General features: G+C 36.8%; 1 protein-coding gene across 1 annotated transcript in view; it reads left to right on the top strand.

The window, feature by feature from the left end:
• Window positions 1–24149, top strand: part of LOC115451897 (protein crumbs) — a 37254-nt gene that overhangs the window by 7476 nt on the left and 5629 nt on the right. The window contains exon 2 of the mRNA XM_037444658.1: window positions 18189–18365. Coding sequence (XP_037300555.1) covers window positions 18189–18365 — 177 coding nt within the window. The remainder of the gene's footprint in view (window positions 1–18188; window positions 18366–24149) is intronic.

Here is a 24149-nt window from a genome sequence, read left to right as displayed (position 1 = left end):
GCCGCCCATAGGCCGCGGCCTATACGTCTTATTTACAAATCCAGGACTGCGAAGGACCAAGATGTATATAGACTATGTTGCCCGCGAATCACACTTCAAAATATTATACTTTCCGACGCTCAGTAAAACACATATTATCCACAGCACCCAAGTCAAATACAACTCCCACATCGTCTGCCTTACATTAGCCAACATATTTTATATTTATTATTATTATTTTGTAACTAAATAACATATGCGTGTCACCTAATTTGAATAAGTTGTATACACTTCTATTTGGATTCTGACTAGCCATTAGATCCACTGTAATGTAATTTAGATAATTATTGTCAGTAAGCTGTTTAGTGTATCTTTATAAATAAATAAATGAATCCGCCCACTGTAAAAATGTTGTTTCCATAAATATTTTCCTGGCATATAAAGAAGCTCATAGCACTCGAAATACTGTAGCCGTCTATTAGTGAAAGAATTTTCAATATCTGTTATAGTAGTTCAAGAGATTAGCCCCTGTTAAAATTTCCTTTTTAATATTAGTATACATAGATAAAGCCAACTTTGACTCAGTATAAATCACAAAAACAAGGAATATATGTTTTACGCGGCACGCATACTACGGCCTCGAATATTGATGTTTTCTCAGTAATAAAAAATCAATCTAAACAACACCTTCGTTAAATAATGTTTAACTTGGATTTAGGTCTAGAAAAAATAGTTTTCATCTCAGCCTTAGCTACGATTCGGGTAACAATAGCTCTATTTGTACGGTACACCGGTACTCTAATGTAACAACGGAATATGCACGGCGAGGTTGAGAAATAGCGGTATCGTGTGAAACTATTGTGATTGATAAACTCATCGGGAACGTTAGTAGTGATTTACATACGTTTTCATACATTAGCGTTATAATATGGAATGATCACGCATTGTGCTCATTGGCTTTGCATCTTCTTACTTTTCTTGAAGAGTAGGCTCAGGAGAAACGAAATTTTATTTTCCGATTTCCCGTTGGAGCAAAGTGCCGTGATAAAAAGTAGCATATGTGTTAATCCAGGACATGGTCTACCCGTGCGCCAAATTTCATCCAAATCTGTTCCGCTGTTTCTGCGTTTACCGTTAAGAAACATATATTTTAAACATACTTTTGTATTTTTAATATAAGTTAGAAGCAAGATAAGATTTTATCGTATTCAATACACGGGAATTTCATTGATATTTAGACCGAATAATATTGTTATGTTGTCCCCTAATCTTGGGAGACAATTGCTGTTAAATACGTCTGTAATGCTGACGACTCGTAAGTTTGTAAATGATAAATAATAATTTGATCGACAGATGTAACCGCGGCACGTATAGTGCAGGTGTGCGTGGTACCCGCGTTCATTACACATTCTCAGACAAAACCCGGGTCCTGTTATAGTACACCCAATATGGCGTTAGCGACGAACAATGAACTCGCCGCGTAATACTATACATATAAAAATTGATCACAAACAGACTGATAAGTGAATCAGAGACAATTTAGACATTTCCATAGCGCCGACTTTAATGCTTGTTGCCATAAAAATGCGTGCTATCGATCCTGGCTTACAGAAGTCGATGATGGTGGATGTGAGGACGGATGCAACACCTAAGCTATTATGGCGGTTATGCTTACCCGAGAAACATTGATGTTACAAAGCGCACGCCCTCATCTCCCGCACGCGCCCTGTCTAGACTAGGTGGTTGTATACGAGTATGTCTGGGTAGACACTGCAGCTCTGTTTACCTATGTTGCTGGTTTCTGACAAAGTTCGGTACTTATTGGAAGGTCTGCGTTATTACTAGAAAAATGATTAAAGGTGTCGAGCGCTGCAAAGCCATATATGTAATTTGTATCTAGAATCTAGATGGTATTTCTATTGTGTACGAGCAGTCATGGCACATTATCAGGTATGTGGGCTTGCTCTGGTCATTCAGTTCTTAAGAAACAATTTCCACATACACGATTCTGGGTTGTTGTCCGCCGCAAATGTTGTCAACCTCATTACCGTTTCTCTGACTAGATATAAGTAAGTCGGTGCTTTATTGATAGTAAATCTTAACGCTAGGTGGTGGAAGTAAGTGGTGACTACATGTAAATGAAAGCTGCTTGGTGGGCGGCGATGTAGAACAATGAATGCGGGAGGTTAGGCAACAGCAGCGGACGCTCGGACTTGCGTAAACATCACCGAAATTACATTCGTAGGGTCTTCTAACTGATGCTTATTTGCAGGGCTGGTTGTCATGAAAATTAACGTTTTTTTGTTACAAAACTAAATAGTGTCAATATGATTTCTTATATTTACGCGAATGTTAGACATCGATATAAAAATATTTTTCGCATTATATCGCGGTTTTTTTTATTTTATGAGCTACGTTTATTTAGTATATAACACGTTTGGCATTAATCTAGAGTATCTTACTTTATTGTAATAATTATATTCGAGTGCCAGATTTTAAGTCGTATAATAGTCAACTAATACACTACGATGTGTAAAGTGTGACGCAATTAATAATAATAAGTGCGTTATAAATACAACTGGTTCACTGTTGCTTGGTGACGAAATTCGACAAATTAGCTACTCAATATTCAGTCACCAGGTTAAAATACGATATAAAATTTTAATGTCTCCTAATTTTTTTTTTATCAATGTTCAGGAAACAAGCAGTACTTAAACTTATACATTAATACAAATTATAAATAATGTAAAAATGTCTCCGGATCATAAGTTTTTTTAATAAGATTATTAATTAATGTTTCCTACTGCAATAACCTCAAAAACTAAAGAACGAATTTCGATGAAATGTGATATGGAGAGATGAGACCCTAAAGGACAACGCTACTGTTTATCCCACCAAAATATATAGCCGCTTCTTATGCATCTACATTAAACATTTGCACGGCAAATAAGCGGCACCATATAATTTTAGCTAGTGTAAGACCTAAGTTAAAACCTGTATCCACGCAAATAAAGATTACATTCATTCCATTCATTCAACATGCCGTTGAGTCATGCCATGGTTTCGAAACAAACTCGCTGTGTACGCACAATAGTTTATAATAGTTTGTGAAAATACACGTGGACAATTTGCTTGGTATTGATTCATTGTGCCGATTAGGGGTGTAATCTCTTTTACGCTTAAATAAGGGGTGCAAATATATTGCTCATTTATGTCACTTCAACGTCGATTGTTATCTAAATTTAGTAACAGGTTTGTTGATGGAAGGGCACCCTAACAGAGTCCGAATGCAACTGTTAAGATTCCTCAAATCCAATACGTTATATCAAAAGCTCGTTACAAGCCGAGTGTATCCTCGTTGGTGTGTTTTGTAGTTATTTATTCAGCACACCGTTAGTCGTAATTTTATCTATGTGAATAAATAAATAAATTTGTTTCGCGTTCAAACGTTCATGACTCACTTGTGTCTGAATGTTGGTTTTACGATTGGCATTTGGCACGCTCTAATTTGTGTTAATCATTTTTCGTGATACATTTTTATTACTATATCAAATTAAGTGCCTTTAGATAGTTAGCGATAAAATACAAGCCGGGAATTGGGTAAATGGGAAAGAAATACACTGATTAAACCGATGCAGTGTTGTGCAGGACAGTTTTAAAAAAATAAAAATATTTGTTTATAGTTATTTTATATTTCGCTTCCATACGATTGATATGTCATTTATGGTTCAGTAATAAGGAGCCAAAACTGAATTGCGTGTATTTGAGCAAGTCCCAATTTAGGCTGGACCTGGTTGTTTTAGATATTTTTTTTTTCGAAATAGTCTTTTATAATTACTTTGCGCAAAGATGTTTTCCTAAAGATAAACTACGCATACAGTATCAGCGGATTAATTAAATAGCTTTCCGTTCACATTCTCACGATTGTGTGGCGCTGGCGAATATTTCACAACCTCTGCGGTCTTCTCCAAGCCCTAAAACAATCACCGTTTTCGCAACTTATTGTAGTTAATTATGAACCCATATAGAAAATGATGCGTCCTTTTGTTTTTATGTTGTTTAAAATTGCCGTGTCGCTAATGCGCTTACGTCGCAAGCGCTTATTTGACAAACGCTTAAAATACTTTCTAGTGGTTTTTCACGTTGGCCCATCACCGCCCTTCTAACAGCCTTTCCTTGTTAACGTTTTTGCCGATAACAACGGCAATCAAGGCTGCCACTTAGCCACACCTACGGCGCGAAACATCCATGATCTTGCCAGCTTAATAGCGTACTTTTGCCAAGTGTCGCCGAGTTCTCACGCACAGTTTCAATGTCATAGTTTTTGTGTATTCTTGCGGGATTGGGTGCTGCCAGATGCAATAAAGGTCGGCGCATACCACACATCAAATAACGCGTTAACACGCGCGTAATTCTCTGTAGATAGAAAAGTACTTACGCCACCGGCATATGTGTTATTTTTTAAATGGACAATATTATAGTATTGCTTTTCCAGTGACAAACGCCCCGCCTGTGTATTAAAAGCCAAGAAAAACAATTAATAGTTGAAACGTATTGTACTGTTCGCCACTTTACCGCGTTCTTCATTCGCTAATCCTCCAAATACGCAATATTTTTGATACGTGTTACAATTTATATACAGTTCAATTTAGCTTGCTTGCCTTATCAAAAGAAGCGTTCGGCATCTTGAAGCTTACTCGTAAAACATATCTCGCTATTCGCATAGTCTGCGCCGGCCTTACGAGATGCGATAGTGGAGTGGTTGAAGCCGTAGGCGCCGCGGCCGGCCGAGTGCTCGCGCGGTGTCGAGTTTCACTAGTGTGCTGTGTTTTTTATTAGATTATGTGAATACCATTAAGGTGATGCTTGAGTTGCAGTACTTAAGTTACATTATGGGACTACGTTTTGGTTTTGGTGTGAAATTCTAATGGAGAAATGAAAAATATAATATTAAATGCATGTATTAATTGATGTTATTTTATATGTATATTAATTAATGATATTGAAATCAAATGGACCTTTATGATTCGTACATAATGATGACGTTAATTATTTCCTTTAACACTTATCGTAATAAAATTAATTAATGAAAAGGAAACAATACAATAATTGTGACGTATTATAATTAAGAGTATGTTTTCCTCGAGCAATCTATTTCATTCATTATGAGCGGGTACCGACGCGATAGTCATTCGTAATAAATATACACTGTACAAGCTATAGCATTACCCCTGTCTCAATATCTTACCGCAATTACAAATATTGATATGCTTACTTTTGGTGGTTATCTGTTTTTATAAATGAAGTGTAAAATGCTCAAAAGGATTTTGCAGGAATAATCACAATTAATTGGAATCACTTTATTTAGCACACCTTTCTAGTTTCTTCCTTGCCGTACATTCGTATTCGATTGGCCGTCTGTATCACAGGCTATCGCCGACAACAGTTTGAAAAATTCACGTCTAATAGATAACCTCCTTTTTTTGAAGTCGGTTAAAAATAACTAGTGATGCGACAGAAAAGCCATACCAACGATGAAATATCGACTAGTGATGTGATATTAATAAATAAACGTAACATAAGATAGATAAGAATATTTTGTCCTTACCGTGTCCTATCTATCGGTGGATCGAATTTGGATACTATCATTGATGCGTTTCGTTTTTGCTAAATATGAACATAGAGCTATTAATAATTGTTATAATAATCTATGTAGTACATATATTATTTAAATAGCTTTACGTAAAATCGAATGTATAAAAATATTGAAAAGAATTAAAGTGGAAAACATAAAAAGTACTCAATATTTTTTTAAATGTAGTTCATACTTTGTGATATTGAAGCAGCAGTCACAGTTTGCGTTACTTATACTATCGAGTTGTGATAGCAAACTCCAGTTAAACGTTAATAAGCTAATGACAACGACCGTAAGTTGACACTTGGCGCCGACGATCTTCTGCTGAAATCATACTAAATTAAAACCTAATGTTTAACAGTGAATATTAGGTTATTGTATAAAGACGGCGAAGGAGCCAGTAAGACTTAATAATAATCTTTAATGTCCATGCAATATGAGTCATAATGCTAATGGTATGGCGTGTGTTTATAAACTTTAAGGAAAAATGTTTGTGCAATAAACGATAGTGGATTTTTGACCATCTTACTGATTAGCAACAGCAACCGCAAAGCCATATTATTGTGTCGGTATATATTTAATTACTTTACAACATTATTATATGTACTAAGATGTAAAACCAACCTGCCTATTTTTGATCGGTTTATAGAGATTTCCCGTCTTAGTACTCCATAATAATTCATTAAACCTGAAGGTAATTTAAGTGCAGTCTGCAGTTCTGATACCATGTAGACTGCAACCCTTCACAGTCTACACTTATCAGAATATGTCTGCTCACTGTGCCACAGCGCCAATAGCTGCGTTGAACATAGCACGCGACGGTCACTGAATGTCGTTTATTGAAAGCGTTGGTTTCACGGCCAGCACACCTCGTGATGTGGAGCCAGCCTCTTGTCGTTACCTTTTCTCTTTAGTAGATATATTTCCGGCTATACTTATATCTTTTTTTGTTCATTATGTTCCGACTTGATGCTCTAAAATTATCCTACTGGCCATTTTAAAATTATTCTTTTAATTATTTTTAGACAAGCCATGTGTATCAGTAAACTTGATAAAATGACGATTAATAGGTATATTAAAAGTTTTGTTTCTATGTATCAATTATTTGTAGTTAAAATCCAAACAATAGATCGCATTAACTCACGGATGTCATGCCAACATCCTTTATTTTCGGAAATACGACAGTATTCCATATATTGTCTTTGTGATCTGTAAGATTCAGCCCATAATCAAGAGTTGTGAAATTTATTTATTTGCTCAGGAGTGAGATACAATTTAAACCAATTTTTTTCTACACACACATACAAACAACAAAAATCAATGTATAAAAACACACAGTTAACAATATTAGGTATACAACGGATTTGTTGCAATGTATGTGGTAGAATGGTTACCAGCTCAGTATATGCTAGTGGCGATATGTGAATTTTTTCCGAAAAAGAACTCGACACGTCATAAACGTAGGTACTTATATATTATTATTAATGCGGCCTGCAAATTGGGCTAATGATAGTGAGATTTTGCATGAATCACGGAAGGGAAGCCAGTAGGAATCAAGTTATACGGACCCTTCGTCACAGGTATAAGGTCAATATGATGATTCTCGCAGATCATAATATTATTGTTATTTATGTCAGAACGTTCATGTCAGTCGTAGCAGTTTGCGTTATGTATGATGTAGACTCACTGTACAGTGTACACTCACGTATAACTACTTTACCGTGCGTGCGCCAACGCATTTGTGATTATGATCTCTGCACGCGGTGAGTTCATTGTATGTTGTTTTTTAAGTTTAAAACTTTAAGTATAATTAAAAAACCGATTAAAAAACAGAAGTATCATACGCGTTTCTTTTTAGTAATAATTACTGGTCTTATAATTTTAATTAAGATTTCATACATTTTTGTTTTTTTAAAGCCGAAAACAGTATTACGGCGAACTCCATAAGAAATTAAAATACCACTCGTGGAAGACTGAGAAGATGAATTCTGCGTATATTGAACTAGATAGAGAAATAAACTACGCTTACGGCTTAACTAATTTAACGAAATATCATCTGACCTCACTGTAGTCAACGGTATCCTAACCTATCTTCTGAAGAATTGTCATTATAACCTAACGCTCTCTCTAGATAATTGTAGGCAATAGGCATTCGAAGGGAATTTCTATACTTTCTAAAGATGCCCTTAAGTAACTTGACCTTATGTATAGTTAATCAAAATATTAATCAATTATTACATTCTGCACCTTAATTTTCAATTTGTGATTGACCTAATTAATGTCTTTCTTTTCGTTTCTCAAGTTTTGATGAAAGACAATGTTACAGCAGTAGTTGTATAAAACACCACAGTAAATATTATGTTATTTGTTATCTTGATTTTTGTAAGACTAAATCTTTTGAGAGGGTAACAGAACATATTATTTATTGTAGAAATCTCCAGGCATTAGTTACGAAATGTAATTGATCTTTCGTACACTGACCGAAATACAACGTCGATTTGTCTCTGTCTTGTCACCGCGCACACGATCCATCATAATATGGCAGTGTTGATGCAAAATGCAACCACACGTGCTCTATGGTCACGCACAGTGGTCGCAAATCGCTGGGTTTTCATCGCACATCGTACAGACTTGAGACTTGTACCTGAGACGTAGTGATAGTTGTAAATATAATACCACGTAAACGGAGCATTTTCTATAAAACATAAATCCATTTTTATTCGCTAAACAAAATTACCTGCTGTTGATGCACGCCTTGTGTGTACTGTTCGTTGCAGTCTGGATGTGCGTTGATGTATAGGCAAATATACAGCGATACGCAATGCAGACTTTGTATTGCAAGGGCAATGAAAAGCCTCGTTTGCTGCGGCCGACGACGCAGGCGCGACATAAATGCCATTATACTAAATGACATTTGACTTAATATGAAACGGCCGTAACCTACGCTTTAAAATATATATTTTTTACGCTCATATACTGTTTACGCTAAAGATAATTTGCTCTTTTTGATTACATTATTTGCTGGTCATAAGGTGCACCTTTGTTGCCCGCAGCTGTTCTCGCTAGGCAAGATTATTGGATCATGTGTTGACACGTATCGTGGCAGTACCTCGTGTATGTTGTTATAACGTATTACCAGATAGTAATCTCGGCAAACCGCGCCGTCTGGTAATCAGCGGCTCTCACGACGCTTGCATGCGTGTAATCAACACGCTACTTATGCTTACTCATTTATGATTTAACATGGTTTACAAAGCCAATACTAGGAGTAACTCTAAAGTCCCTATTATTCTACTTGGTAAATTTCCTTGGATTTAATTCTTGTTGTGCTTAGCGATTAGGATTGTGTTATGTCTTACAGGAGTTACAGTGGTTATGCTTGTTTGTTGTCTGGTAATCATTTCGAATGTAAAAGAAGGTAGGTAAAGATTGTTATAGGAAACAATGCTATCGAATCTCTGCCACTTTCTATAAATATTAAGTACATTGAATGAGTGTTCACGGCGGATAATTAATAATGTCAATCAAGTGGCCCTTCTTTGCCGGCTATTTGCTAGATAAAAATGTTTTAAATACCGATAAATCTATAATACGGTATAAAATAATCAATTAAACGAATAGGTACTAACGGTATTGCAGTCTAACGTTAGGCAACAATTATTGTTTATTGCGCAAACTCGTTATCGGCGACTTTCCAAATTTTAAGCAAACACGCCAAACCTTTCGTGCACAACAAATAGGTTACAACCGTGGAAATGTAATTGTTTCTATAGGCTTATGGGCAAATACATTTCATGTGTGGGTGATACAGACCAACATAGAAGTAATTGTTATGCTATTAAAAAGTTTATCAATTTGTATTTATGAAAATAAATCCCATAATTAAAAAACCAGAGATGCGTGCTCTGCAATCACATCTAACGTATATATCTAAATGGTACTCTCCACCATCACTAAATTTAAATATTTGATTATAGAACTGAAGTAAATTGATTTTCCCTGTTCAGCCATATATATTATTGGGCCCTTACTACCCCTGTGTAAGAGCTACTTCCCCGGTAACAAGGACGTCTGACGTGCAAATTTCAAGCACGTCGCAGTCTAAGCATTGATTTAATGTTTTATTTAGATTTTTTAAGCCGATAATTCACTTCAATCGAGCGCGTACCGCAGACAAATCTGTTCGTATTGTAATATAATGCGGGTGATACGTGCCGGTTCGTAAATCACAGTCAGTGGCTGTAAGTAACGTCGGACGGTCACCGTCGGTGGTGAAGTGAACAGCTTATAGTACCGTTACGTGTCGGTGGTGTAAGTTGCAGGCGAGGCCGTCGTGTCTAGTGCCGTTTGGGGAAGCCTATTATTAGTTACACTGTTGACGCAGACGGCTGTCGTCAAAACCTCGGTGATTTCTTCGTACTCTTTATTTAAGTTGTCCTACGATTATAGTAATAAAACTATACATATAAGAAAACAGCAGAAGCTGGTGTGTCTGTCGTCAAAAGAAAAGTAATAAAAGGGATGACTAAAAAAATTACCAATCCGGTACAGGGCCCGTGTAAATCAAAGTGATTAGGCAGACCCTTTAAAAGCAGGAAATTGCCACACACCCGCTTGTAGTGGTCATAATCGATTTTTAAAGAATTCATTTACTAATAGTAAGCAAAGCACTCTCTGAACAAGCTATGTTTTATTTTGATAGGAAAATCCGCATTGCCGGAAACTATCGCTACGGCTTTTGATTTGAAACGCCGACGCGATATCACCACATTTCTCTTTTACACAATTGTAATTTTTCTATTAGAGAACAGTAACGGCCATTGTTCTATAATATTCTATAACAGCGTGACTCCGCAACTCTCACACACACAATATAAGTTCAGTCCTGTACTACCGTAGATGTAGGCAGAGAGGCAACTAGTGTAACGACGGTTTTTACAATATGTTTCGGGGATGATCGGGGATTTCTAAAATCGATCGGGGGATGAGTTGGTAAAAATAACTATAGGTAAGTTACGGAGAAATTATCCCAATTCCCTATATAAATATTTTTACCATGCACAAAATATATTTGTACGAGTTGGGTTTTGGTTGGATGTAGTCTTTTGCTTTCGATAACAACGATGTAATACTGTATGGGCAATGCATCCGAACTACGTGTGATTGTAGTATATTTATAAAAGACTAAATTATAAATACCCTGTCTGAAAGCAAATCTAAAGGGTCATTACTACTAGATTACTAAGACACCGCTATCTCTACGACAATAAGTTTATTTCTCGCTTTACTGTTCCGAAGGCCGTCGTTGCAGCAATGTCTGCACAAAATCAATTATATATGAAAGACTTTCTAATCTGATCAGACTTACTGCCACGGAACAATTAACAGCGTCTTTAATAATGTCCTTGTGCGAAAAAGAGTATTATTTTGTCTTCAATATTCTCATTATGTCTAAGTATCAATCTTTGTTTTTATTGCAAGAGTGTTGTGTGTTTGCATATTGAAGTGTTTTCCTAACGTTAAAACTTCGATGGTTCCCCTTTGAGTTACTATTCTCAGGCTCACAGGTAGCATCCTTTGTGTGCGGTGCGTTAAGCTTGAAGCAGTTTTTGTAGCGTGAAAATAATAAATGACACGGCCGTAACGTTTTTTATCACCAAAGCCGCTTTTTTGCGAATGCATAAAAAAAATACATTTCTAACACAATGGATTCTCAGGTACACGTTTATTAAATGAAAGTGTTCCAAAACTTAGTCATCCCTTAACGGGCCGGTGTTCTCCGAAACGAGGTGGTTGCCGGAAGTCAAGAACCCATGAGTCACTCATCAGCGCGGCGCGGTTCGGTATCCACTGTGACGTCACCACGGCGCAATGCGCACGCGCACCCATACCACCACGCCAGTTATTGTTTATGGTTTTATGGATGTCTTGTCGATGGCTCATTACTAAAGTTTATTGTTTCTTTAATGGCCCTCGTGTGGTTGTGTTAGTGATAAACTTTAAAGAATATTATGTGTGCATTATCGATTGGCTGTAAGTGACATAAGTTGGTTGGCATTATGAGTTTGTTTTTGCCATGCCGGTTACGCAACTCATCAGACGTAAATTCCTAATCTATCTATGAAATATACTTCTTTACTCAGAATAGCTTATTTACCAAAATTCAATATCTTTATTGAAAAGTAAATATTTCTCGTAAACGAACAAACGTTTGAATTAAAATTGTTGCTTAATTTGTAAACAGTAAAACTAGAATAAAAACTAATAAAGAATCAAACAATTAATGTAATTTTTATGTTTTAAAATTGTATCTATGATTTCTCAGATCTATGTAATTAAAATATTTAAAAAAAGAAATATTTTTTTCTAACCACAATATAATTTACAACCGGAAATTCTTCGCTAACATAAAAACACGTGAGGAGGTTGCACCTGTGGCTCCAAATACTAATGAAACGATATATCGTATTAAGTAAAGCTATGACACGATTGAATCAGGTCCGCTGGTTGCGCGTCGAGACCCCTTTACAGCATTAAACCATGGTAACTTACATCACTTTTATATAAGACGCCATTGTCGGCTCTAGTATACTCGCTTTTTGTTGGGTTTATATCTATTCTCTAATTGGGATACCATATAGCACCAAAACCGGGTATATTATTCATATAGAGACTTCTTAAATTTTTTGCTGAACCTGAAAATTGACCCCTAGAACCTCCGCCACGTAGTAGGATGGCTGCATTTGGTCAAAATCTAATTCAGATTAACAAACTCAGAAACGACACGCCAACGTAACTCGGTTACCATCTACCAGCAAAAACTGAAGCACTTATTTGCAAAAGATTTTTAGGTTATTCATTATTATTTTATAATTGAATGATAAAACGAACGACGAGCTTAAACTCGCCTAATAGTCGCCTTCCAAGAAGCAGTTGCAACGCCACATGGAACTTTGAATTATAGAACACTGCAAGTAATTTACTGCATGCACGACCTGAGACATGAGATGTAAAGTCTTATACCTAATATCACTGGCTTAAATATCCTTCCGACCAGAACACAGCGGCGCCTGCACACTACCTAGACACTGAAATGAACTAAAAAGGTTGTATTGGTCTAGACGGACGCACGCTTACCAGATATCATTTACTAAATGAAGAAAGTTTTAGTAGTTATGGATTAAGATTTTTAAGGACATTAATTTAACAATAAATTGGACGTGGAAATTAAAAGCTATTTCGCCAGCCATTCGAAACACAATTTTAATTAATATTTTATTCATGCTCACAGCCACAAAGCCAAACTGCCTTGTAACAAATTTTGACCAAAATTCGTCTTCACGCGTGGTGCCCATTGAAATGCTTCAAGTAACGGGCTATTGTTTTAACCTCACCGTTTACTCAACACCACATAATTTTGCACCTTCGCACATTTCGCTTACGACTGCTTTTTTAATAACTTGGTAAAGATTCTCACGTAGAGCGATCGTATCGCGACGTTCAACATTCAAAATTATATCTTCAGTTATAATAATAGCGCGTAATTTGCTTTGACAATCGAAATGGGGTTAACAGGTATTGTGATTTTATGTTTACTGTGTTGTTTAATATTCCACCTTATTGTGACGGGTTAGTGGCTATTAATGATTGTTGTTGTGATGTGAATCTGCCGCGCTGTATTGCAAGGTGTAGCTGCGACGCCCACTTGTATTTTTTATCCACATTGTTATGCGTGGCCATCGTATGTCCATAGACGGATGTTCGGGTGTGTGTTACTTATGACATAATACTTAACTCCAAAATAACTGTAAGAAGTATTTTTCACAATCACTATTATCTGACTTACAGATAATAGTTTGTGTAAGTAGTTGATACCATTGGTTAGTCAATTTGTGCGGCCCAGCAGCGATGTCCCTTTATGTTTGAATGTGAGGGAACGGCCAACTAAAATTATTGATTGCTCAAACGGAGAACTAAAGACTGTAAAAGTTTGTTGTCCCTGCTCGTAGTGATTTTTTTTATGTTATATCAGCCCTGTATTATCTATCGACGTCTTTTTATGAGGAGGTTAGATCTTTCGTCCACCAGGCTGGCCAAGAGTCAAAACATTCCACATGTCTGTCAAATTCTTAAGAAAAAAAACGCAGGTATGCAGGAAAACATCGTGAAGAACATTGCGCTTTCTTTCACTCGATTAATTTTAAAACTTGCCATTCTCCTAAGACCTTACATCAAAGTTATAATTATTTACAGTTCAGCTGCAAATACATACAAAATTTCAGTACCTACCATATTTATCATAGACACTTCGGCAAAATCGAATCCGTTAACTTCATCTCAGCAGTTTTACTCCCCACTATGCTATCGTCGCATTTACGTACAAAGAAAACGTTTAACTGTAGCAACAACGGTTGACTAGATGAGAAAGTCTTCTCAGGCCGTAGGCACCGTGGCGGGAAAAACTTCACGTCAACGTGTCTAGACGTCGGACAGACGGGCGCTGTGTGCACTAATTAAGGCACGACCTGGCCGTCACTGAACTCTACTTTGTATATGCAATACATTGTGGTTTTTCTTAACGCTAATAGATAGTTTCAGTCGTGAGCACAACCTTTATTATGACTTATGACTATTGAACGTGGATCATATTTAAACACGGTGTTGTAGTGCAGCGAATTACTACAGATTTCTGTCAAAGTTTAGATTACGATTACGATCGGTGACATGCTGTTAACCCCTTCAGTGAGATGCAATCCTCCACGTATTTATAAAAGGATTATACAGAGAGTGTTAAATGACCCAGTAGATCTAGATGTATACAGATGTAAGCAATAAGCATGTGTGTACAATCAATGGTAACTACTAACTAGATTAATCGTGTTCTCACCTCCGCTGCTGCGTTGGTGCAGTGCGACGTCTCCGCGTCTAACGGTTGTAACACCGTTGCAGTCTCACTCTGCCGCTCTGCTGCACTGACTATAGCGAAATATGAGATTCACAAGAACATTCGTTCATCCATGTATACGAAAAGGTGTAAGCAAATGCAATAAATATATATCCACTATTTGCAGCTGTGAATCGTCGAGTAATCGTAGTTTCATAGCCCGCGAGTAGTATCGCACATTAGTAATTATTCCAGATGTCCCACATTATAAATGTATAAGTGAGTCATGATTGGTCTAACCTAGGGTCTCAATGATATCAGATTTTACGTACTCGTCTTCAGAATTAATTATTAGACTTTTATTGAACCCTTTACACTCCATATACAATCACACACTATGTCTTTGTTCCCCAGGGGTAGGCAGAGCTGCAACCAGCACATCCATATAGAATGAGCATCCATATATAATCCTGAGCCAAATTCTGTATGTATCCCTAGTTTGGAATGTGGTCTTAATCCTTAACCAATTTAAATAATCGTTGCATTACACCACCCAAGTGATGTATTAGAAAGTAGTCCACCGATATTTCCTTGTTTGTAACGATACACCAGACCACTCGTACAACTCAAATAAATTTATGTAATACAGTGCTCTTCGCATTTATTCAGCTACAAGTGTAAACAAGTCCATACAATTGAAAGTAAATAATAGACTTCGTTTGTAGGTAGACTTTTTTTTTCTAAAATAAACAAAGATGACTGCGACCAAATTCAAGAGTATTTTTTTCAAGAGTATATTCTTTGTCTCTTGAATCATGCCACACCAAAGTATACTACAGAGTAAAATTTACACACATTTCGCCTTAATCCCTGAAGGGGCAGACACTGGTGTAACCATGACACCCACTTTTCGCCTGTCTGTTCCGTCCCACGACGTTTTATGTGAGAGTGCTATTTATTTAATATATGGGACTGAGAAAGTAACCCATTGGATAGCAATCACAGGGGTAGTGTCATTGTAAATCCAGATCATTTTCGGCTCAGGCCGTAATTATTCTAAAAACCATTGAGAGATAAAAATCCTTGCAGGGACTTCACATTGCTTCATGACCGAGCCTGAGCTGAGTCATTTTGCTATGTTAAAATAATATAGATAAATCGACATTATTTTGTTTTTTCATATAACCTCACAATCCGAGACCCCGAATACCACAACGAATAAATCATGCAATGAAACACCGGACGAGCTAACCGCACCTAATCTAATATCTTTTGCGAATTGAGCTAAATGGCTAAGTTCGGTTAAGGTGTTTTTGTACCGAGCGTTGTGCCCTACATACAGGCGGAATCCAGGTCATTGCAAGCGCTGAATTATCGACCAGGCGCTGGCGGACACGTGGCTGTCCATTTCGGATTATCGTGCTGCAGCCTGCTGAAGATGATGACTTTGAAAGTTCAGGTTATTGTCCACGATCCTAAACTACTACTGCTTGGATTACTTATACCATTTTTGAATTTGATACTACGGTACGGCTTGAATTCGTAGTTACCTAATTGTTAATAATTATCGTTTGTTCTAAATGTGAATGAAAACGAGACCAAACTTGCATAATATATGACAGGACTTATTAATATCGAAAGTATGTGATGTACATAAACCCGTATGTAACCCGTAGTGATGTGCATGAAAAAGATCTAAACTGATATAGTAAACACAGAAGACTGCCCATCTGTAGAAATCCGGTAAAGGCATTCGCCTTTTAGTTGTACTGAGAAAATTAAATGAAAAAGGTGATATCAAAAGGAGTTAGGTAATAAAGCTAAGCTCGGTGACTCATTTTCTTTATTATTTATCGGCTTAAAAAAGGAGGAGGTTCTTAATTCGACGTGATAGTTTTTGTATATTAACTTTATTAGTAACTTAAATATATAATTCAATTGTGTGAATCATTAGGTCATTGTCACTCTTTTCGAGTAAATGGCAAATTATTAAATGATCTAATTGAAAAACCAATAATAGTAACGGTATACTGAAGACGGGTTTACAAATGTACTAAACTTAATTGGTTATTTATAATATCCAGTTCATAGTAAGATAAGGAAACCGCTTGGCTGCTGGTAAGTGCCACCGCCTATAGCAGCTCCAACCAAAACTTCGAATTACGAAGTACTGCATGGCGCGACACTGCGCTCTTAACATTCAACTACATTCTAATTATTTTCTTAATCAAACACCTTCAACTGGCGAAGGCGTATCACACGGATGTTCATAAATCAAGGTCACGTTCCATTTCAGTGAAAGAAACACGGACACAAAACCGTTTTCAGCTATTATAATCAACAAAACCTCCGAGTTACGGCGGATGAACATTATTTAGTTTAACATTGAGTACGGACAATTTCTCTGCTTAATAACATAAAAAAGCGATGTTTATTGCGCGTTAGTCTTTATTTGTTCTTTACTGTATCACATAATATGGGATACGGGTTTTTTTATTCCACTAAGGTCGGGATATGCTGGTTGCTGATTGATTGTCGTAGTCAGCAGCAAAATCAGAAATTCAGATACATTCGATGTTGAACCTCACATTATATGAGTCGAATTATGTTATTGGATAAAATGTACTGGAACTCTTGCAACTTGCAAGTGGGCTGCTTGACCGCAGAAATAGGTGCAAATTAACAATACCCACAACCCACTTGAATGGTCCCTTATACATCAGATACAGTGGTGAACTGTAATTTAATGACCTTGAATTCATCATGGTTTGATGTTATCGCTCTTCAATGGCATGAAGATACCGTGCCAGGGCGACGACTAAATCTCATTTGTTGTGAATACATAAGTCCCTATCGAGGGTAACCTTACATTATTGCGTCTGTATTGTTTACTGATCAACAAACGTGTTAACGTATTCAGTGTTTGAATTCTGCTTCTCTGCATACAATAGTAGATCCATCGTGAGTCTCCTTCGCTATTAGCAAGTTAAGATTTGTTCCTTGAATATCTTTACTACGTTTAGGGTTATTGCGCTGAAATTTGCGTGTCTTTATAAAAACTAGAATTTCAGTTTATTTAGTGTTTCGGCTCTGAAACTCCGCTCATTCTGGACAATTTAAATAAGTGTGTTATGAGATTTAATATTGTTATGTGAGGTACATGGGTTTATTTGTGTGGTATATGCAATAGACTCGTGCTTTAGTGTGCGTAGTGAGATAGCGAAAAAGCTCAGTATGTCGTCAGTGAATGAGCAGTATTTCTGCCTTTCCCTTAGATGATACAAGCACAAGGATATAGTTTGTTATTAATTTTGAAATACAATGCATAATTATTGTGATTACCAATAATTTAATGACTTATGTACCGTGGGTGCTACACGTGGGATGCATGCACTATTCAAGGCGAACTCTTATGCCTGTCTGATTTGTGTCACACTAGCAATATATTAAGTAAACATCATTATATATAAACTGCAAATTATTTGGTGAATAATTTGCAATAGATGCGGTTCATGTATTTGATGTAACAATTTATAATTTGCTAATATTGTTACATTCAAACAAAGTTGTTACTTTATTTTTCTATAAAATAGTGGTTTCACCTCGGTTAATATACCTGCGAAGAATTAGCAATTCAATAAACTTCTTTACCAACACAATGAATTGAATAGTAACTTGTTATTGTTCCAGGCTGCTACATACTCCTGACAATAATCCTGACATGGTCCCCTCGCGGGGCGCTGGCCGCCGTGCCCGTGGGGCCCTCCGAGCGGCCCGAGGCGTACTTCAACGGCAGCTCCTACATCCGCCTGTCCAGGCCGATCTCGCTCAAGCAGCTCGTCGGACTAAGCTTCAGGACGTGTGTCGGTTAGTATCGAACCTTCATCAGCATTACATAGTATTATAATTAATATATTATGGTAACAAAAAGAACTCCGCTGTCTCAGCGACTCTAAAGTAAGTCTTGGCCTCCGAAACGGCAGTGTTCCAGCTTCATTCTCCTGTGTCAGCTCTCGCCAATTACTGACTTTAAAATTGTGACAGGTCTCTTTACAATAGTGATTTGTTCCTATGAGTCGCATTCTAGGGTAACCTGATGTACCCAGTAAGACTGAGCGGCATATTTTTGGTGGCCATTAAGGGACTTGACGTCGCTTATTAAAGAACTTATTTTGACTACATTGTGCTTACCCACACGTCCAAGATACTTCTTTTGCCATGCAGAATTAAAAATTTGATCCGGTTGAAGGGCACAGTGCCTAGCAATGGATTTTAAAAGGTTGAGCGTTGAAACAACTGATGGGTAGGCGTCGCTCACCAGGCAAACCACCTACTTGTTGATGTCGTTTAGTTATATTAAATTTGTGTAATCAGTATGTAAATGAATATTATACACAGAACGTATAATTATGCATAAATAAAGCTTGCATTATTGTAAATATTTGGTCAGCTGTCTCTAGCACTGACGGGTGAATGTAATCATAAGCAGACGTAAATGATAGTTTAGAATGACAACTTTTATCTATATATGCAATTGCCTGTTAAAATATAGGGTAACATCAAGGGAACTCTCAGGTTGAACATTCTTATTGAGTTGTCTAGGCACTGTGTCTCCAATCAGTTATCACAAACATAATGGGGTGGAAATAGTTTGGCGAACAGTGGAAGTTTTGTCTGTGTACCCTGGCTCAACTAGTTATGTCTTCTTATTGCACAATATTACGATGCAGTAATCATTCTGACTAATACGTACATCATCAGCGAACATTTTCTGCAACCACGCGGCCAATTACATCGCAGTTCGGGTAATCGAGTTGCAAAAACATTAGCCGCCGGGCGCTCTCGCCAAATATCTTGCGACACGCTGCTTGATTGATGTCTGCTGACCAGTTCTGGTACGGCGCTGCTGCACGCGGCTTTTTGTTCGCTCGCTCCTACCATGTCTGCCAAGGTTTTGGCAGGCCTCTCATCTTTGCCAGTGGAATAAATCATAAAATGTAATTTTTTTGCCGTGTACATCATTATTGGACACTGCAGTTGGCCATGAACCATCTTGTGAAGCTGAGGATTTAAAAACTGGTTGTCAGTCAATTTAGATTTCTGCAAGGATTTTTGTAACGCTCAAACGACTTTACATGATTTCATTAGTACCGCCGTATGTAAAATAACGAAAGGTTGTACGCTCGCTGATATAATTATAAACCTTCGAGAGACTATGGGAATGTCTCTAGAGGTAAAGGCGAGCGTGCCTGACGAGCGCCTTTTTCATAATCACTAATCAGCAATCTTACATTACAATGATTGTTTCTAAGACAAACATAAAATATTTACCGTTTACTATAAACATAAATACCATCTAGTTACTAGATTCTAGTACATACAATTTTATGTGCAACAGTTTCAAGGTCTAAAGAATGACTGGGTAATTCGAATAATTTCAAAAATGTACACATTCGTTGGCTAATTAAGGTCACGTAAAAATTTTATGAAATTCTTAAATTCAAAAGATCACTCACTGTGGTAAAATACATTATTTTTATTTTATTGTGGCAATAACTTGTGAGTCTTATATCAATTAATGTCGAAAAGCGCTGGTAGCGCGCCTGATGCTGAGTTACTTAGCTCTAATGTAATATATATTAGAATCGTGTTAAACCATGAAATACCAAGTATAGAGTTAGTTCTTGACTTATTTACTAGGCACGGTCCTATCATTGATTTATGTGCAGCCATTATGTCTGTACTGTAAAGGAAACGGACTAGCCGTCCCTTCCGCCCACCCTTGCACCACGCAACGCCCCGGAGGGTTGCCAACGTGGAGTTCCATAGAATTTAACCGATTAGGATATAAATGTCAATTTTTCAGTTAAATCTTAATTAGTTAACACACCCTCATAGTTATTTGCGATTAGCCCTGGCATATTCCAAAATATTCCTCGTGAGTGTCGAAAATTCCCATCATTCCCATTAAATGGTGCCAATGCAGCACTCATTCCGCAACTACAAGCTCTTGGCTCTCTAATTCAATGTTCATCCACATTGGTGATCATTGATCCTGTTCTACCAGGCGACTTCCTTACTTTTTAGAATATAAACTTTATATGACCTTCTGCTATTATATAAAAACATATCTGGTTTCGCAAATCAAATTAATTAATTAAATTCTCAACTTAATAATTATATGTAAAGCAATCACATTTTTTTTGAATATTTTAAATAATTCAACCTACTTCGAAATAGTTCTGGTTACGCAAAATCTTGTTTCCGGCAAGTACAATGTAGCGTAGTGCAACCTACATACCTGATACTTATTCGAGTATGTGTAAAAATGCCTTTTTTGGGCATATTACTCCTTAAGCGGTATGTTACCTACACTTGCATAAAAATTTGTTTCCTCCGATTCATTAGTTGGTATTTAGATTGACCATAATGTTCCATACTAGTATCGCAATTGCATGTACAGAGATTAAACATCCAGTGCCATTTCTAGTACGCAACTGTTGGCCAATGACATTACTCCTTGATTATTTACATTTATTACACGATAGTTGATAAGTTTATTTTATCCAACGTTATGTTACTCAACATTTTTGGATATATAACAGTATTTGAAAGTTTAAAATTCTAAAATATCAATTTGAAATTTCCATCGAAATTTCAACCCACTTAGGTGATGTTTTCTCCGAATGAATTTCCTTTTCGTTGTATTAAATTTGTTATTGCGTATAATGTGCATTGGCAACATGTTTTTGTAGTTTCGTCTGTATGTTAGAACGTATGTGTTGGCAACATCGAGGGCGCGGTGGGCGGCGCGGCGCGGCGTCCCGCCGGTCCATCGATTGATTTGCATCATCTGGGAGAAAGGCGGCGCACATTAACAATTATGCACGCGTTGCACGGTGCGCGGTGCGTTGTTTGGCAACAGGCCGCAGGCCGGTGCGGGTCAATGTAGTGGACCGGAGCTCGGCGCGCGTTCGGAAGCTTTTTGCGATTTCAGTAACATGTTTGATGTTAGTAATAAAGTCTGTTTGGTGGTTAGATGTTTACAAAAAAAACTATTTTATAGTGACGAAGTTTTGTTCTTACATTATTGATTGCACTTTCATAATACATTCATTTGCGATTTGAGTAATATCATCATTATTACCCGTACAGATAAAAATGGAAACTTTAATGACAATATATATTTACATCTCGGTTTTGTACGTTATAACAAAATAGAGATTGAATTTTTAGTAATTAGTCCCTCGATTGGCGCCACGTTTGGCCAAAACTACTGTTTTTCAATTTAAAGTTCTCGGTGATGTTACTACACACCTAGAACTTTAAATTATAAACTAATCCGTACCGTTGCAATATTATGTTTTCTAACATGGAATATTAATATTTTTGTAATTACACTGACTAGTTCCGACAATGCTCTTCAAATTTGAACCCAAAAGTACTTGATAGCAAAGTAAAAATGTTGTCATTCTCGATTTCGGATTCCATTATTTATCTGTACGGGTTTATTTCATCATGTACTTTTAGATATAGTAAAAGCAACGTTTGTGTATCACGTTCTCATTGACCGCAGACTTGGACTCGGCGTGTAACGCGACTGGTATTTATTCATTCATTTTTAGTATGCTAGCGGCTAGTACCATGTCTTCCTTCCCTTTTCCTACCAAAGTAACCTTTGAATATACTCCTAACTCCTGAGTATATGATTAATTCTCATATAATGGATGTTTATTCAAACTATCTCTGTCTTGCAATTCCTTTTTTCTATAGCGTAGTTGCTCCAATTCAGTTCATTGCTTGATTATATATTGTTTAAGAATTGCATAACTTTCATTCTATTTACTGTTTGCTTGAAAACTAGTTATATTATGTATAATATATCAAGCAGCATGACATAGGAAGGCTCATTATGAAGTAGCACCGTGAGAATTGTGTTGAAAGCCCGCTTTCACGTACATTACCCAAGTTCAGGTAGTGATGGCGCTACTGGTCTTGTCTTCCGGGTATCATTGCCACTATATCTTGTATCTTGGATTCCTAGTTAAGATATAATCTACTATAAATTATTTTACTGATGAGGTGTTACTATAGTTATTTTAGACCTGGTTAGCTAGAATTACCGTAGTAGTAAACCCGCTATAGGTCCTTTCGACGATAGACATTCTGTAGTTTTGTCAACCATACCCAAGCCGACATGTTTCTGGCCACCGTGGGCGCGCAATGTCTCTCGATTGTATTTAACCATTTTTATTTGGACCACACTGCATTTAACATCGTGTTCGGTGAAATCGCAATCAGGATAAAAGTAAATCCGTACTTAAAAATATCTTGTAACAATAACCCACTTCGAACCTGCCAGTTGAAAAAAAGGAAACCTACATTTATACAGTTATTTCGTGTTATTTACGTCAAACAGTTACTTGTAAGCTATATAAAAAATTCACTTTACCTCAAGATATCTCGGCTGTGCATGTTAGAACGGGGACATTACAGATTTAAACAAGATATGGGCGTGATTCATGCTAAATTATTGTGAGGTATATTATTATTCCCTTTCCGCGATGTGTGGTCAGGTCTTGAATTATGATTACTTGAGAGGGTAATTGTTTTATCTTTTATACCGATATTTTAATTTTTAAACGAAGCATTCCAGGGTATGCTCTTTTTTCCTTAATTCTATATGGGCCCTAAGACCAGGATCCATCTTCTTGTTAGACGCTTTATTTTTACTCGATCTTGAGCGTCCTTTGTGGCGATGTTTTATTAAAGGTTTATTCACTATTGTGTTCTAATGACAAATATAATTTATGTTAAGGTTATTTATAAATATCCTCCTCCACTTATTTGCATTGACATACACAAATACAGCAAGCGCCTTGGCATATCGCACGCTGACGTTCAACTTGGCAGGCTAATTACCTGCGGTCACTTATGCGAGCTACTGTCGTCACTGTTCACAGAAACGGTGTTTTCACTCACCGCTTCCCCTTTTCCATTACTTAACCAGGAATTTGACAGCTACTCTATCACTCTATAAGTGACAGCAGATCTCTATAGTGGATATTAGTCAAGCCAATATAATCAAGCGGCAAATTAAGTCAGTGCCATCGTCCCAAAGACACACCTCGTCTTAGTTTAATGCCGATGGTAATGATCGAGCCGTCTGCAGTAGACCGTTACACAATTTTCCACTGGGATCTAATCGCGTCTCACCACTCACCACTCACTACCGTTACACCATGCACACTTTCCATCATCTTTCATAATACCTTAACAACTTTTAAGTGTACAATATTGTTACATTTCCTATACTGGCGTTAGAAATTTCAGTTCGGCATACGATTGTTATGTTTTGTTTGCTTGTCTGCACATAGTTTCGTAGTCGCTAGTTATTTCATGTTTATTCATATATTTTTTTATCATATTCATGTCATTCATTGCATATTCATTTCAATCTATTTCTTATCATAAAATATTCAATATTATTAAATTCAGAATCACCAATTATAATCTCGCACTGCGGAAAACTCAACACGGCATTAAATTGTTCGATAATTTATCTTGAGAATGTGCATATTCAAAATACCCTGTATTGCACCACCTTAAACCCTCTTCCAAAAATACATAATCAAATTAAATCTATACTCG

The sequence above is a fragment of the Manduca sexta genome, chromosome 28, assembly GCF_014839805.1.
Source record: "Manduca sexta isolate Smith_Timp_Sample1 chromosome 28, JHU_Msex_v1.0, whole genome shotgun sequence".
Classification (NCBI taxonomy): domain Eukaryota; kingdom Metazoa; phylum Arthropoda; class Insecta; order Lepidoptera; family Sphingidae; genus Manduca; species Manduca sexta.
The sequence above is the reverse complement of the archived record's forward strand: the minus strand, read 5'-3'. Positions and strand labels throughout refer to the sequence as shown.